At 41.4% G+C, this 17,995-nt stretch overlaps 1 protein-coding gene across 1 annotated transcript in view; it reads left to right on the forward strand.

Moving 5' to 3' along the window:
* erc2 (ELKS/RAB6-interacting/CAST family member 2) overlaps positions 1–17,487 on the forward strand; it is a gene marked incomplete at both ends in the record, with an annotated part of 29,664 nt that extends 12,177 nt beyond the window's left edge. Inside the window, 13 exons of the mRNA XM_080495415.1 lie at positions 398–553; positions 1,597–1,764; positions 2,242–2,409; positions 3,651–3,788; positions 4,984–5,124; positions 5,417–5,557; positions 9,266–9,468; positions 11,854–11,931; positions 14,202–14,325; positions 14,568–14,728; positions 15,330–15,477; positions 16,226–16,942; positions 17,461–17,487. Of these exons, the coding sequence (XP_080351541.1) occupies positions 398–553; positions 1,597–1,764; positions 2,242–2,409; positions 3,651–3,788; positions 4,984–5,124; positions 5,417–5,557; positions 9,266–9,468; positions 11,854–11,931; positions 14,202–14,325; positions 14,568–14,728; positions 15,330–15,477; positions 16,226–16,942; positions 17,461–17,487 (2,370 nt within the window). The remainder of the gene's footprint in view (positions 1–397; positions 554–1,596; positions 1,765–2,241; positions 2,410–3,650; positions 3,789–4,983; positions 5,125–5,416; positions 5,558–9,265; positions 9,469–11,853; positions 11,932–14,201; positions 14,326–14,567; positions 14,729–15,329; positions 15,478–16,225; positions 16,943–17,460) is intronic.
* Positions 17,488–17,995: the final 508 nt, after the last annotated feature.

Genomic DNA, 17,995 nt, shown 5'->3' on the forward strand with positions numbered 1-17,995 from the left:
CAAGCAACTACGGCAAAAGCTGCGGCTTGTTACTTTTCTTTCTCTCCCCTCTGCACGTTTGTCTCCAGTCCTGGCTGATCTCTCCGTGCTGGATGTGCGCTCAATATTTCCCAATGGTGATTAATCCTGTGAGCCGCTGCAACGAGCTGGGTAGAAAGCTTCTGATTTCACCGACAGATACTGCAGTTGCGCTCGGCCAGACCAAAGAGCTACTCTATTCTCGCTTTTTCACCTTACATCTTTCTTCTCTCCTTTCTGTCTGTGTCTTTATTTCTGTCTGAACTTTTCTTCTCTATGTCCTTCCCGGACTCTTTAGTTGAAGTCTTTTTCATCGTGCAACTTGTGGACATGCAAGTCTGGATTTTGAGATCTGCATTATCTGCATGTTTGTGTGCAGGACACCAAAATTGCCTCTCTGGAGCGCAACATTCGAGATCTGGAGGATGAGATCCAAATGCTGAAAGCAAACGGTTTACTGAACACAGAAGACAGAGAAGAAGAGATCAAACAAATGGAGGTCTACAAGAACCACTCAAAGTTTATGAAGACCAAGGTACATGCATCCAACACTCCATGCACAAAAGCTGATGTTGTGAAACTGGTGCTTTATATAAGATCACAAACACGTTCTTGATACTTGAGATACTCTGTGCAGACAGGACACTAATAGAAGCTGATCTGTATGTTAACTGCTTTGAATAAAGCCAATGGCAAAGTGTTTTGTTGGCAACAGTGGTTGAGAGGTTGACCTGCAGTTTTCCTAGTGAAAGGAAAATCAGCAATCCATGCAAACCTTTTTTGTGTTTGAATATGTCGGCTAATTACTTAAGCCAATCATTCGCCTGGAGCCACCTAATGAACGACAATCTGAATTATGTTGTAGAAGTAGAAAAAAAGTGATTTCAAGTGTGAAATTTGTGTATATTTTTCCTTTTTTTTCCTTTTTTTTTCTTTTTTCAAATTAGTCACTGACAGCTCAGTTTTTATTAAAGTGGTCTCATCTGCTTGGTTTTCAGATCAATCATATGATACCTTGTTTCGTAGTCTCAGAGTTAGAGTGTTACAGAGGAGCCTTTTGCTTTGCCTTCGAAAATCTGTGATTGTGTCGAACATCAGTGTGTCTGCTCTCTGGGGCTCATATGTCTCTTCAAAGCATTGACTCCGTGTTTACATACAGCTCTCTGTATTAGTCGACCAGGCACAGACCAGCCACATTTTGTTATTCTATTTTTGGATCTCTTTTCATCAATCATGAATAGAGATGATGTATAATATATGATGCATGCAGGGGAGTCAGTCCCAAATGCATTTTTAATGAGAGAAAAGCGTGTTGATGAAAATAGTGCAAAAGCTGTTCTAACAAAGCTCACTATTTAGTTAAAAAGAAGGTTCCACATACACACACACACATACACACACACACAATTGTGGCACACGTGTGCATTTTAAGTACATGGTCATGGACCTTCCAACCATAATTGCAGTCAAACAGATGTAGTGTGATTACAATTTAAAAAATGTTTTCTTATGTTAAGACTTTGCATGGCTTCTGTACTGCATTTGTTAATAGATTGTATTGTTTATTTTTTGTCGCAGATTGACCAATTGAAGCAAGAGTTGTCAAAGAAAGAGTCGGAGCTACTTGCTCTGCAAACAAAGCTCGAGACCCTCAACAACCAGAACTCCGACTGCAAACAGCATATCGAGGTGCTCAAAGAGTCTCTCACTGCCAAGGAGCAACGTGCTGCCATCCTGCAAACAGAGGTAATGAAAAAAAAAACCCTGCAATGTTTGCATACATGCAGTAAATCATCCCCAACAATACGCCGCCTTACCAACATTTTCAGTCTCCAGCAAATCGAGCAAATAGTAGATTTTGCCCTGGAGTTGAGGCTTATTACTGCAAATCATATCAGCACTTTGTTTACTTCGGGGGCTTAGCATTAAGTGAACTGTAGTTCAGGTCACCACGGACAAAAAGTTGCACAGTATATCAAAGTCAGATTCCTTGTATGATAAACATACCTGACCAATAAAGCTGGTTCTGATTCCGATTCTGATTCAGTTATTATATACTGCCACAGCACCATCTAGATGTGGAAAACATCAAACAAGTTAAAATAATTAGTTGCTGCTTTATGTTTTCCATCAATAGCTTCTTGTTCAGAACTCCATAAGAATTAAAGTTAATTTATAGTTAAAGATTCAACTTCTCTTTTAATGGACTGTGTTGTTGTCCAGGTGGATGCTCTGCGTCTGCGTCTGGAAGAGAAGGAGTCCTTCCTGAACAAGAAAACCAAGCAGCTGCAGGACCTGACGGAGGAGAAGGGTACCCTTGCCGGAGAAATCAGGGACATGAAGGACATGCTCGAGGTCAAGGAAAGGAAGATTAATGTCCTGCAGAAGAAGGTGAGAATCAGAGGCGAAGAAAACGCCAGTGTGGAAAGGTGGAAGACACACAACACAATACCTATTGTGCATTATTCTGGACTCTAGTGTGGAGGAAAATGCAGCTTTACTCAAAATGCTATCTGAATTTTCAGTACGCTGTTAGGGCTTGTGTTGTTCTACTTGTGTCCCGGACTCAACCAGTCACTGTGAAAATACAAAGCCGAGTGGCTACTCTCTCCGTTAAGTGTGTGAGAGTCTCGTGCTCTCTGGGGAAAAGTGTCCATAGAAAGACAAGCAAGAAGATATTTCTGCCTCACTGGCTCTAGTGTGTGTGTGTGTGCTATAAATACTCACCGAGTGTTACTCTCTCTCTCGCTCTCACCACAACCTGCTCACCCGTTTGCTTTTTTTTTTCTAGTCTTCTTTTGATCACACCTCTCCTCCCTCTTAATCTCTTCTCTGACATTTCTTGTCATCTCTTACCTATTCAAAATCTTTATTTGTCTCCCAGTGTGCCTATTTGATGCTATTTGTCTGTATATAAACTCTACGATGCTGCAGTTGATTTGTCAGTTTCCATTTGCTCAGAAACACTGACCTTGATATATATTGTGTTCCACCAAGGGCTGGGCGATAACACAATAAAGATATATATCACAAAATAACTTTACCTAGAAAGACTTGTGAAAAATGGTCGATAGATAGATTACATCCGTTCATGTTTTGACAGACAATATGAATAGCTAATGATACTGAGAGTTGCTCCGTACTGGACCAATCATGTGGCTGTAATAGAGCCATGCCAAGTAGCGCACAGTCGCAGCTCGTTGCCATTTTGACAGAAAGGAAATATTTGGATAAAAATTAACCTTCTGATATCTTCAAATCTCACTTAGGGTTAACAGGGAACATTCAAGATTGACAAAATATAGTTATTTCTTTCATGTCGTGATATATAGCGATGCCGACTGATATGAAAAAGAATCATTGTGATAGTGCGTTTTCCCACATCGCCCAGCCTGAGCGTTCCACTGTTCCCAAACAGACTTTGGTGTATCTCTTCTTAAAACAGAAAGTGTTTTTTTTTCCTTCCCTAAACACAGAGTGACATTCAGGCTCCAAAAAGGGTGTGAATCATGAAAGACTTCACCAATCAAATCACCAATTTCAGACGTCATGTCATGTTTAAACACCACTCTGGTTTTGAGATCATGCTGTTTACCTCTGCTGGTCTTGTCTGTGACACTTCCACTCGTCAGATTGAGAACCTGCAGGAGCAGCTGCGGGACAAAGACAAGCAGCTGGGAAACCTGAAGGATAGAGTGAAGTCTCTGCAGACGGACTCCAGTAACACAGACACTGCCCTGGCCACCCTGGAGGAGGCGCTGTCCGAGAAGGTAGATCAGAGTGTTGGAGCGCGTGGTTGGCTGCAGTGAGTGTTGACTGGGATGTGAACCTACGCTTCCTCCTGTTTGGAGGAAGATCTTTTAAAAAAAGATAATAATAATAACTGAGAGCATGGAGAAGGTGTGCAAAACACTGAGATCAATTTTATAGTCATATGTTTATTCTTTAGAAGTTAAATCAGTGTAAAACTCTTACGTTTGCACACAGCGAGAGCATCGCTTTAAACTCAACATATAGGCATGCTTGCATTAATAAACTGTTCTCCCAATTATACGGCAGAAAATAAGTGAAATAACTCCTTTTTCTGATTTTAAATCTATTACTCCGTGCAATTCGTTCATCCAAGACTGTTGTCACAATACTCAGCTTTTGTATTCCTTACAGATAACTACAATATTAATGTGTGAAATCTTAAGCATAAGAATACCGGTACTGAAGATTAGCTGTCTCACCATGGCATGAAGACTTTGTTTCCAAAGGCCTTTCAACTGTTAACACCCACTTTAACAACTTGGTAAAACAATTTCAGTCATTACTTACTGCTGAAAGAGTGGTGGAGAGCGTTTGCGTCTCAGTACTCTCTACACTATTGAAATACAGTATTTTAAATAATAATGGATAATATAATTTAAAATACTCTTTCCAAATGTATGATTAATAATAATAAAATGTGAATTAATATATTATTCAGTAAGTCGGATTAAATGCATTATTCATGTGGTTTAATGTGAAGCCCCTCATTTTTTTAACGTCAATGTCAGTGTTGAGTCGGTAAAAACATGTTCCAGACTTTTATTGATATATCACCATTTAAAATTCACTGATTTCTTCCTTGTGGTTTCGGAGCCTCTCCTCCATACATATAAACTGGTGAAACCATTTAAATATTGAAATGTCTGGCTGTTTCCCGATCATTAATGTTTGATCACACAACTGATTTTCAAGTTCATTCATATTTTTATTCATTTGTAAATATTGTTAGACCGTGAGACGTGCGACTACCACTCAGCTATCCTTAAATCAGATGAGCTTTAAAGATGGATGTATGCACTGTGTGTTTTAAAGAGAACATAGTGATAGATGGATTGTGCACATTTAAGAGTTACACATGAAGGTTACATTTTAAATAAGTCGTACAATCAATGTGGATGTGATTATTTTTTTCTCTGTTTGTGTGCATATTAGGAAAGGATTATAGAGCGTTTAAAGGACCAAAGAGAGAGGGAAGACAGAGAGCGCCTGGAAGAAGTAGACTCCTATAAGAAGGAGAACAAGGACCTGAAGGAGAAGGTCAACAGCCTGCAGATAGAGTTAACTGAGAAAGAGGTCGGTCCATGAAGAGATTTTCTTTGTAAGGGTGTGTCTGCATGAAAGTGGGATTGCACATGTGGTGTGCCGTTGTGTTTGTCTACTGTACTTTACTGTAGAGCATGCACCATGCCTCTTTGTATGCACATAATAAACCATTTTCTTTCAGTAGGCCTTTCTGTGGCATTTAAGCAGTCGCCTCCGGCACTCTGGCCTAGTTATACCTGCTACTGCTGCTGCTGCTTCTGCCGCTGCCGCTGCTGCTGGTCTGCCTGCGTTAAACCTGCGCTCACTGTCTTTTCACCTGCAGTCGAGTCTAATCGATCTGAAAGAGCATGCCTCGTCGCTGGCTTCCTCTGGCCTCAAGAAGGACTCAAAGCTCAAGTCACTAGAGATTGCCATTGAACAGAAAAAAGAGGAATGTAGTAAGTTGGAGACGCAGTTGCAGAAGGTAGGTGTGTGTCTCTCAGTGCATAATCACCCATTAACAATGTAATGTGCAGCTTTCAATGAGATTTTGTGAACTGTCATTTACTAGTTTTAGCTGCAGCACCTTTCAATCACCCGTTTGAAGGCAAATATTATAGATCACAACACAACCTTCAAACCTGCTGACCCAGTCGTTGTATAAAACAAAGAATTCCACAGCCATAAACCTTCATCTGCTCAGGAAATTTGTGTTTAATAAGTAAAAGTTCAAACATGAGGAAACCAGTTATCTATGCTTATGTGGAATGATGCAGACTCAACTCTTGGAGAGTGTTCTTTGAATATTAAATTGAATGAAATGTGAATTGCTTATTGAAGCAATGAAGTGGCGACTGTAGAGATGTCTCTCATTATTTGTACTGAAATGAAGATAAGAAGTCATTGCTGTTCTGAAGAAAATAATTAACGTGCTGTGAGTCCTGGGACCACCTGAATGGAGACTGTTAAATGGTTACAAACTAAACTTCAAAATAAATAGATGAATAACTTGTTATTGTGCTTGAAAAACAATCTTTTGGGGTGTAATTTCCATTGAAATATATTCGGAATTATCACAATTTGTATTCCACTCGCTAAAAGCTTGGATAGTAAATCCAAAATGTTTATAGATAAGTCCAAATGTTATCCAGGTCACTTGGTCAAGAACAAAGTAAGAAATCTATAATCAAAAGAAAACTACATTTATGTAGTTTTTGTCCTCTGTCAATGGGCCTCCTCATTTATTTCTTCACCTCTGACAAATTCCAAACACTGTAATTTCAGTGTTTTCACATATCTCATCCCCTCATTTTTCCTTCCTGTAAAACACTGTTAAATGTTTGATGACTCATCCGGCGCCAGGAGGAGTTTATTCATCATGCCTCCTAAAGAAATGCATCTGCAGCTTCTCCTCTGCACTAACAGACCCACTGGCTTTAGATATTTGCTTAACCTAATGGGGCGTGTAACGCACATTCGCTTCCAAAAATGTCAATCAAATCCGGAACAATCCCCCCCCGTCTACATTTTTACTAGAAATACATTATATTCCCAGATATCACATAGCACTCATACAACCTTTTACGGGGTCTTCGTGCTGAAACGCTGATGGCAAAGTCCTTTGTTGAATGATTAGTATATTAAGAATACATTGAAAATGCAATGTTTTAACGTTACGCTCAAATTGCTCAATAATGGTATAACTTTGCTTTTTTTGTTGTTTTTTTGTTTCCCTTACTGGGGCTGTAATATGCTGTCGTAGCTTTAATGTCGGAACTGATCAAGAACACGAACTTGAGTTATGCAAAGCTTCGGCTGTTCGAGGCTGCCATCATGCTGCACTGGGCTGTCAACTGCTTTGTCAGGGTGCAGCAAGGAGCAGACAGTTGGTCAAATACCCCGCCCTCCTCGTCTTTTCCGTAACCCACAGACGATCCCTCAGTGTGTGTTCCTCTGCATTTGTCCATGCTGTGCTGCCGTTAGTCCGTTACAACACGTGCTGTACTGAGACTGTGTCACTTATCTGTCAGTCATGTAATGTCTGCTGTTCTCTCTGGCTCAACTTACATCCTAACATTTACTCTCCTGGGACCCCCCTCCCTCCTCCTTCCCCTCCCTCCTTCCCCATGTCCCTTCCTCGAACCCTGCGTTTGAAATGTAGCAAGCGGAGCAGCTATTTAGTCACATGAACAATCCTGTAAGTCCCATCTTTTGAGTTTTCCGAGGCACATATTGAAAGCATGAGGACACTGATAACCTCTCTGAGATGTGCAAGACGGCGATTGTGCCAAATCCCAGCACAGGTCCTGCTCTCACACAGATGCATGTTGCTCATGGCACTGTACGGATATACTGAGCTTCATATTGCACTCAAGAGTCCTGTGTGACCTTTTTTCTGTTACTGTTTGTATCTGTGACACTTGGTGAAACTTCTCTGAATATACACTGTTGTAGGTTTAAAATGAGGTCCCAAATTCCACTCTGTTGCCCCATTACTGGGTATGCCTGACTAAAACGAATGCAGCACTCCAACAGAACTGTCCTATTGTACCATATGCTTTAGAAGATGTTTTGGGGTTTTTTTTTTAGATGATGTATTGTTATCTCGGTAAGTGACCCATTATTAAATCTGCTGTTATATTAGTTGGATAAAACAGCTGAAGCCACCAGAAGTCCCTCAACATCTTTCTATGGTAATTTCAACAAAACCTGGCAGAGGATTTAATAGAGAGCTGTTGGATTAGATTGCATTAGTTTTAGGTCAGTTTACCTGTGATGTGATTCTGTAGTGGATTTAACTGGGATTAGTTTAAATACATTAATGTATTGGTTAATGTGACACTTTTCTCTTCATATAGAATTGAAAGAAAATTAATTACCCAAACATTTCAGAATACACGATATTACTGGGAGAAGACAGAAAAACTAGCCGGCTTATTTAATTCCTGGTTTTAGGGTGAAGGACAAGAGTCATATTTCGATGTGTTTCATGGTTAAATATTCAAAGAAAGCTTTACAATATATTTTTTACATAGCTTCTAAAATAGATTCTCTCTTGATTCAATGAAATGCATTGTTGAAGAGCTTGGTAGAATCACAGGTACAAAACTAAGTTGAGGAGAGTAGAGACTAGAAGTAAACAAACAAAAGCAATTAAGTCAACACCTTACAGAAATAAACTAACAGTCACAAAACTGACCACTTTAAATCCTTTTTTTTAAATTTATTAGCATTTTGTTTAGCTATACAACCCTTGTGGAAGTTGGAGATTAATCAATTTACATATCCCACAATGAAAATGATCTCACAAAGTAAATGCCAACATTGCTCCTCATGCTTAAAATATGACGTTTTAAACTGATTTATTCTCAGTCGCTCCTGCTTCTCTTTCTGTATTCGACTGACGGAGACTGTGCAGCTTCGTGGAGTTTGCATGTCTTGGTTAACCTTGATGCATGTTGTCACTGTCAGTGTTGCCACGCTTCTCTCTTGTCTCGATGTGGTGCGGTTATCTGAGATTTTGGCCGTGGTCGGAGAGCCTCGCAGTGTTCTGATGGATGTCTCTGTATAACTCTGCGACATGTGTTGACATGTGTGGCTGCGTATTGTCTCTGGGATGGTGTGTGTAACGCTGTGGTGTAATTCGTGGGGAGTTAGAAACTGCTGCAATCATGATGACATTGGTTTACACTGAACAGGAGGAAGAGAGAGCTCTCACTTTGTTAGTTTGTGTCAGATAACCAGCGAGAAAGAAGCATGACCCTTCATTTAATTGCCACTGATTTGTTGCCTATTCCTTCTTCTTCACAAACACAAAACCAACACACAACAACAACAACAACAACAACACACACACACACACCAAGCTGCATTCTGCACACTCACCAAATAATACACAGTGACTGGGAGTCTCAGAAGGCCATTTAAATGGAGCTAAATAATAGCTCTGTGAAAGCTAATGAGCCAGTGCCAGTAATGATGCCTGCGTCCACATCATTATACTCTGCTTCATTCATTGAGAAAGACAGTGAGACAGAAAGCAAAGTAGATATTCTGAGGCAAAGTTGGCCTGCAGTGTTCTATTTTTTTTTTTTTTTCATGGGCAGTAAAACATGCTGCATGTTTGTCATATTACCTGAGTGTGTTGTTGCTTGTGTGCTTGTTTGTATGTGTGATTGGCTTGTTCATGCAGAAGGCCCATGAGGTGGACCAGCAGTCGGGCTCCAGGGGGAACCCGGAGTACGTGGACCGAGTGAAGCTGCTGGAGAAGGAGGTGGGCTACTTCAAGGATGAAGCCAACAAGGCTCAGACGGAGGTGGAGAGACTCCTTGATATCCTGCGAGAAGTGGAAACTGAGAAGAACGACAAGGACAAGAAAATCGCTGAGCTGGAAAGGTAACTGCTTTTGTCCCCTTCGCAAGGTTGCCACTCTTATCTCAGTTTCACTGTTGATGATACACAGAAGTAATGAGAGGATTTGTTTGCTAGTTCAGCAGAATGGATACAGCAAAGCTGCTCACGATTAGTGCCGTCTCTGTTTGTTGTTGGGTTCTGCGCAGATTTGACGTCACTAATGCCACACCTTGCAGCTCTGGACACAGAGATAATATATTGCTCACGTGTCATTTGTGGCAAATGAAAGAAGAGAAAAAACAAAAAACTTTTGCTATTCATGTTTAGTGTTTGATTTGATTTATTTATTTCTGAATACGATTCCAATTCAGATTCAGACACCTTTATTTATCCCACAAGGGGAAATTCATTTGTAGCTCCCAGTTGTACATTCGCATGCGTGCATTGGGCATCACTCATTCGATCTGTCGGGAGTTAGTAAGTGACATAGGGAAATGTCAGAACATAAGAAATCAATAAAAGCCAGAAAGAGAAGCATTTAACAAGACATCACAACACAAGACAGTGAAATATTTTGAAAAAAAAAAAAAAACTAATAAAAGCCAATAAATAAGAGAAGTGTAATATTAATAGTGTAATATCAAGCTTTCCCTCTGAGGGAATGAAGGACTTTGAGTACCTGTTGGTTTTCCTTTGGGACACTTAATAATGTCTGCCTGAAGGCATGAGGGAAAATTCCTCAGAAATTCCTCATATGTACAAAAAATAAAATTAAAAAGAAACAAGAGAAACACAATCATTCAAACGAGTAACCCAGAGTTAGGAATTAGTGCGTTACATGTTCCAAAAGGGGGTTGGAAAAAGTTTAACGTTTTTAATCCTACCCTTTTACATGTTTGTTGTTTCAAATCACACAAAAGATTTACTTTTTTATATTTCGATTTTTTTGGGGGGGCTAATGATTTTGCTTACTACTATATTGTTTTCTATGTTTTCTGCTGTGGTCTGACCTGCTCTATTAGAGTGTCTTTACTGTGATACTACCCTGCATGTATATATATCTACATTTGGAGGTGCAGGGTGGCTCAGCTAAAGCGGCAGCTGATGATAAAAGAGTGTTGGTGAGCAGAAAAGTGCTCTTACCTGTAAGTTAAGGCATGGAAACCTTAGTTTGATGTTATTTGTGATGTAAGTCAAACCATGAAAATGTAGAAGCACTCAGGTATTCAGACGCTTCCTGTGTAGCTGTTGTTCCTTGGGCTTCATTTGGTTTTCCAATGCCATAAGTTCAGTTACTTTGAGTTCACGCATGTAATGAAGAACACATGAGCAATCTTAAGAAAAACAAAATTAGGCTATTGAAGGTTTGTTTTTATCAAGCTACCATGGTAGATATCCTTGTTCTATATTGAAGAGTCATGTGGCTTCTTTAGTAATTATTCGGGTTGTAATAGTTATGATTGAAATCACTTACATTGCACTCATTTCCAAGATATGTCCTATGATAGAATAAATTATAGTTTTATTCTCTCCCAAGGTTTGGCTTACATAAAGCCACCTCTACTAACGATGGCTACTCAATTTATTTATTCACGTTATATAAATATATGATTTTATTTGTCGTCTGCTTTGTGCATTGCACTGGATCAGCGGTAGTCTTGAATTCTACACTCAGACCGTGTAAGGGACCATAGTTGCAGTACTGCATGGAGATGCACCTGGAGAGTCGTTGTAAAACTGGCGACACTGTGTTCCGTTTGATGTTAGAGCACTCAGTCACCTCCTCATAGAAGAGGTCGAGCTAATTTCAGTTAATGGACTGCATAAATACACCGAGCGGCCTCTTCAACCCTCGGCTGGATGAGTGTGATGTGCTGTACACTGCCCCCACACTGGAAAGAGATTTGCACTTTGGCCAATGAAAGAGGTTGTTGTCATTTACTAGAGCAGGATTCAAACTGCGATCGCCATAAAGAATTGTTGGACAATCACATCACAAACTGTGTCATAAAGACGGCCCTTTCCTTCACGTCACAAGCCCATCTCTAAATGTTCAAACCAGTTCTATGGTTCACTATTGTTCCACTGTGTTGAGTGTCATGATAATTTCTTTAGTAGTGCTTGAATAATTGAGTGTACTTGTCTTTTTTTTTTTTTTTTACTATCTTTACCCACTTTCTTCCATCCTGTTTCCCTTTCTTCCTCCTGTTTCATGCCCTTCTGTCTCTTTTTTCACCCTCTGCCATTGACGACTTTCAACCTTGGCCTCAAACCCCTTTTTTAATCTCACCTCAAATCCAATTCTGTATTCTTGGATCTCTTCATCTCCCCCTTTGCAACTCTTTCTCTGTTGAACCCCCCCCCCCCCCCCCCGAACACCAGCCCCCCTTCCACTGTCCCTCGCTCCATTCCTCGTCCCGGTGGCAGAGCTCCCCCTGACCCGCTCCCATCTGTGTCAGCTGCTCCCCAGCAGATAGGGGGCATGGTGTGGGATTTCCTGGGAAAGTGAGTGCTCTGCCCTGGCACTTCAGCTCGGCTGCGTGGTTAAAGTCTCCGACTGCGACTGCCGCAACTGTCTCCGGTTTCACCCGCGTGCCTCGGTCTGCCTGCTGTCTGAAGGATTCACAGATCTTTGTATCAGAGTGGCACAGAGTGTAGTAGTTTGTGGTACTGTTTCTGTTTCTGTTCTTGTGCTCATGATACAAAAATCCCTGGAGTCAGATGTTTTTCCTTCAGTTGCACGTGTTTACTTTGTGGTGAACAGTTTGCACTTGTGCTATGGGTGGTTTTTCATCGTGTTTGTCATCATTGTGTGCGCTGTGAGTGTGTGTGGAAGAGAGAGAGATGCATGGGTTTATTTATTTCAACTGCATGTGTCATTAAAGACCAATCAAAAAGACATCACTAAAAGAAAATAAGGTTTTGGCTCAATGACAAGTAATTTAAACCTCAGTAAATAAAACCATGTAGACTTTACTTCAAAATGCAGTTCAACCCTGTTGTTTAAGGTTTGTTCTTCAGACAGATCACTAGTGCAATACATCAGATCATAATGTTTTGAATGTATGTCAGGATTTGGCATATATTCTGTGGCATTTTTGGGATTATCTGATGCTTTGCTCTGTTTTTTCTGTTGTAGTTTGTTACTATAATGATGCATGTTAAAGTCACTCTCAGTCACCAATGACAAGAAAAACAAACAGCAACCAAATTTCACTATTTCGTCCGCAAAATGATCACTGTAAGTCCCGGCCCTTATCAAAAATTGCACATGTACAGACCAAATGTTAACCCTCATCATTCTGTAAACGTGCTAATCAGTGCTGTGTTAATACCTGTTTTGTCCTTGGTATATTTGGTGTAATTTCCCCTGCAACTCTCAATTGTTCATTTTAGTCATTTTATTTTTCCCATTCCTTTCTGTCTTTTTATTGAAATTACTGTTTGTGTTTTTTGTTGCTGTTGGCCGTTTGTCGTAGTTTTTTGTACAAAGTTTCTATTGTCAGAGCTGAGTCCTCCTCCTGCCATGAGCACGCTGCCCCCTCTCATTCCCGCCACCCATCTCCCTGCCTCACCCTCTCTAACTCTCTCACCAGTTCACCTGCCCACACCTCAAATTCTGAAGTGGTCCTTTCCCACCTTTCCTCTGCTCTCCCTCCTTACCGTCCCCACCTTCCTTGCCAAGCTTGCTCTAGCAGACACTAAGGGAAATGCTGAACCTAGTGTTGCCTGCATGAATAGAGCTGCTGTGCTCCAGGTCCACACGTGCTCAATGTGAGGTGCTGTGGTAGGTAGGGTCTGGACTGAGCCCTCAGTCTTGAAGTGTGTCAGTTCAGTCGGATCTCCTTTGTCTGAACAAACCTGCATCCATAACTGACTCCCTCACTAGCTCATTCCTTCTTGCTTACTCCGACCAAACCACTGCCCCCCCCCCCTCCCTTCTCTTTGCTCGGCAACTAAATTTAACCTCCTTCCTTCTCCCCTTCTTCTTTTGCCCGGCTATTTCTTGCCTGACTGACTGCATGTCTGCCGCTCCTGGGCGGGGCAGCAGATGCACATGGTTCCATTTTTTTTTTTTTTTTTTTTTTTTTAATCGGAGAAGGTGCATCCTGCATTCTCTGTGTCAGGCTGCAGAGAAGCAACTGTCATGGGTGCCTCTGTGTTCTCCCATGTTGTTTGACAATAAACACAGTGTGATCTCCTCTGGGTTTACTCCACTGTTTTCTTTTTGTATGATTGTTTCTTTAAGTTCATGTTTTAATGTGTCTTTATTTTTTTTTTTTTCCTTTTTGTGCTCTTGTCTCTGACGTCCAATGTCTTCTTCACTTGTACCACCATCCCCTTCTCTTTGACCTATTCCTCTCCCCATCTCCAGTCTAGCTCCCCGGTAAGTAATGCCCCTCCTCCCGTGGTAGCCTCATCTCTGCCTATATCCATCCTGTCTCTGGTACTAAAACCTGTGAGTTTTCCTCGCAAAAATAACATGAAGCCACCAGGTCATCCGTGATGCTCGTGTCATGTTGCTCCCATTTTGAAACGAGATTTATTCATTCAAAATGAATTTGGCATGATTGACGATTATACTGTTGTATTCCTGCTTCTTTCTGTTCTTATATTTTCATTGTGATTCACTAAACCCTACTGACACACTGCTGACTTTTGACTTCCCTATGTCTCCTCAAGAAGATCCTTGTTGTTGCATTCATCAAGAGAATACACAATGTTTATAGATGTGCTTGACTTGAATATGCTCCTAAATCTTTGTGGTTTTACAGACAAGGAGGCAAAGATTTGACTAAGAAAGGCTCAAACATCAAACTCGGACCACAAGGAGACAAAAAAGGCTTGGGAGGGGACCCACGCAAAGATGGCTCCATCGACGGTAGTCACCACTTGAAGGTTTGGATGTTGTTTTTATTAACCATTTATCAATATATTGATGTCCTATTTAGTCGAACCTCCAACTGTTTTTACCGCTGTACCGTGATGGTTGTTGTCAAGTCGTTTTTTTTTTCTTTGTGGCCTGTTCGCTCAAAAAGATTTTTGTGTCATGACTATTTTTAAATGAATTGAATAATTGATATTATTTGTGACACTATTTTCCCATAATTGAAATGATTGTTTCCTCTTTCACGACTCAGCTGGAGGAGCTGATGAACACACTGGAGAGGACGAGGCAGGAGCTGGATTCCACGAAGCAGCGCCTCTCCTCTACTCAGCAGTCGCTGCAGGAGCGCGACTCCCACCTCACCAACATGAGGCAAGAGCGCAGGAAACAGCTGGAGGAGATCCTGGAAATGAAGTTAGTTCTGCGTATTACTGTTTAACAAGCTAACCTTAACCTCACAAAGACCTTCCAATTTAACTTCTGCGATTGTTTCTTGACTAAAATGTCTTATCTATGTATTTTGCCCTTATATCATGAAACAATCTGACTGCTGGTATTTTCATCCTGTCAAACAGTAATATATAGTTCACTTCAATAACAAATGCTATTTTATAATTGGTTCAAGTCGTTTTTGTGAGATTGACAGTCAACCAGGGAAGACCACAGAAAGCCATTGCATTGGCCAGCAGGCCATGCCATTTTTTATCATTTGAAGGCATTAAATAAAAAGGCAACATTTGTCTTGCTCTTGCCTTAAAAGTGGATTTAGTATGATTTTATGCGGTGTCCCATTCAGTAAATCACAAAGTATTTGTATCCATCACAGACTTTCCACCCATTCAAACCCATTCGAAACATTCACCCATTCTCTTCAAATTCACAAATTAATTGGCACAAATTACCCTGATGCAGTTTAACTGCGTTGTTTGGTTAAGTCTTTGGTGAATTATATTGAATCAGCAAAATTGTATTGCAGATTTCTGTGCTGAATGTTTCAGAGTTGTTTTTCTTCCAGACAACAAGCTCTGCTGGCAGCCATCAGTGAGAAAGATGCTAACATTGCGCTGCTGGAACTTTCCGCATCCAATAAGAAGAAGACCCAGGAGGAGGTGCTCAGCCTCAAGAGGGAGCGGGACAAACTGATGCACCAGCTCAAACAACACGTTAGTACTGCAGCACGGTGCCACACAGATTCCTCTGTGCACAGTCACTGTTTGCCATATTGTGGCAAACTAAAGCCCTGCAAGGCAACAAGAGCCATTTTCCTCGTTTTATCTACAGGAATACACGGATATGCACGGTCACATTGCAGGTTCAGTGTTAGTACTAGTTCCAAATGATCTGCCTTGTTTTAGTGCACAACGGCTGTTTTATCATTTGGGAACACCCAAGTATAATTTTATCTTACATATGTTTTAATTTACAGCTCAAAATATATATTTGCTAATTATTGTGGCTCTTTCAATAAGAAGATATGGTGTCTAATGTGACTTGAATATTCAGCACCTGCAAACATTTCTTTCAAACTGCAGGTGTTATAAGCGGAGTGTATTTGTGCTGTTAGTCATCTGTCTACACACATTGTCAGTTTGCCATCACTTACTGTTGCCTTAAAATGCCACTGCACCACAAATGCACCTGACCACAGCCTTTTTTTTAAAACAAATACAGCCATGAGCTCACAGATGTGTATATATTTTGCAAAGTCAGCAGCTTAGGTGCAGGATAGGATGATGGCAAGCTGAATTATTGCATGCACTGCACCCCAAGTGTGCGAAAAGTGTCTTTTTCACTTTAAGCAAAACAAAACCTGTCTTTTCGAAATACATTAATCACCATGACTCTAACTGCACATGAGAAGCTCCAATGTTGAATGTCTATAGACGTTGCATGACTTTCTTCTTCCTGCAGACACAAAGCAGAATGAAGCTGATTGCCGACAACTATGAAGATGAGCAATATCATCCGCATGCTCCTCACCACCCCCAGCCTCAGCCCCCACATGCTCAGCCTCAGCCTCAGCCCCAGTACCCCCATGCTCCTCATGCTCCCCACGCTCCGCACACACCGCACGCCCCACACACCCCACACACCCCACACGCCCAGCAGACTCAATATCCACACGGCCAGCACCCACAGCACCAACAACACCCACAGCACCTCCAGCATGCGCAGCACCCACAAGCTCCCACACAGCACCCGCACCCGCAGCAGCCACAACCACAGTACCCTCACCCACAACACCCGCAACACACGCAGCACCCACAGCACCCCCAGCATCCGCAGCATCAGCAGCACCCCCAGCCACCTCAACAGCACCAACAACACCCACGCCCGCCACAGCCCCAGCACCCTCACCAACAACACCCGCAGCATCCTTCGCAGCACCCACATGGACATGCCCCACCTCAGCACCCTCATCCTCAACACCCACACGGACCTCCCCAACAAGGACCGCACCCCCAACACCCGCATCCACAACACCCTCAGCACCCCCAGCACCCTCAGCACCCACAGCATCCACAACACCCACACCACGCCCAGCATCCAAGGCACCCATCACCACACCATCGTGGAGGGCCGGCCCGAGGACCCCCACATGCTGGTCACCGCCCGTCCCCAGACCAGGTTAGATGTGTCATCCACCTTCATCTCATTTGATGATTTTGAACGAAAACATTGATGTTGTGCTGCCAAACAACACAGACATTTGAATATTCATTAACAGTCAAGCCTGTAAGAGGTGATCAGTCACACTGAACAATCACAAAGAAGCCAGAGACATAAAATCTATTATAGTTAATCTGCACATTTCATTTTGTTTTGTTTATTGCAACTATTTATGTATTTATGTTGTTTCAATAGTTGTGCGCTAGTGTTTTCAAAGTAGGTGAAGTGACTATTTGAATACATTTTTAATTGTTTATCAGTTGTTAATTGTTTTTATAGGACAGAATACAGCTTTAGATGCACAAGTAGAAAACAAACAACTAGCTCATGCTTCAACCACAATGGCAAAATTCAACAGGGCAATTTGTTTCCTGATCTTTAGTTCTAAACTTGTGTATTGTCATAGATGTGTGGTGTTATTTAAAAATCCCTTGTCTCCATCTTCTGTGTGCTTCTTCTCACACCGCCAACAACAGGATGACGAGGAAGGCATTTGGGCATAATCCTAGCTGTGACAACCAAAGCTCTATTGTTGTTTTGAGGGGTAAGTTACATTTAAAGCTGACAATTTGTCTTTTTTTTTCTCAATATCCATGGATGTCCTAGTCCATAGTGTGTTTTGGACCTAAATATAACATGTCATCTTTAGGGTGACTCATTTTACTGCATGTCTACTTGAATGCCTTCATGCAAGGGAAGTGTTGCCATCTCCATGGCAACTAGCATGTTTCTGTGAGAAAATATGGCTGCCAAGACTCACCGTGCACACCTACATGTTTACCCAGGGTCAGACCCCAACATAGAACTGACCTACACAGACACTGCTTAACAAATACAAATAAAGTATTGTTTCTCTAGAAATTACAAGAAGAAGCTCAATATGCTGAATGATGACACAGCTGCCAGTTAGCTAACAGTCAAACAATAGTGTAAAATTAAAAGCAAAGGTGGATAAAATTCTTAAATTCATATCAACCAATATGATGATTTTATTATGTGTATTCCTTTAGA

This window comes from Blennius ocellaris (genome assembly GCF_963422515.1).
Source record: "Blennius ocellaris genome assembly, chromosome: 4".
NCBI classification, from domain to species: domain Eukaryota; kingdom Metazoa; phylum Chordata; class Actinopteri; order Blenniiformes; family Blenniidae; genus Blennius; species Blennius ocellaris.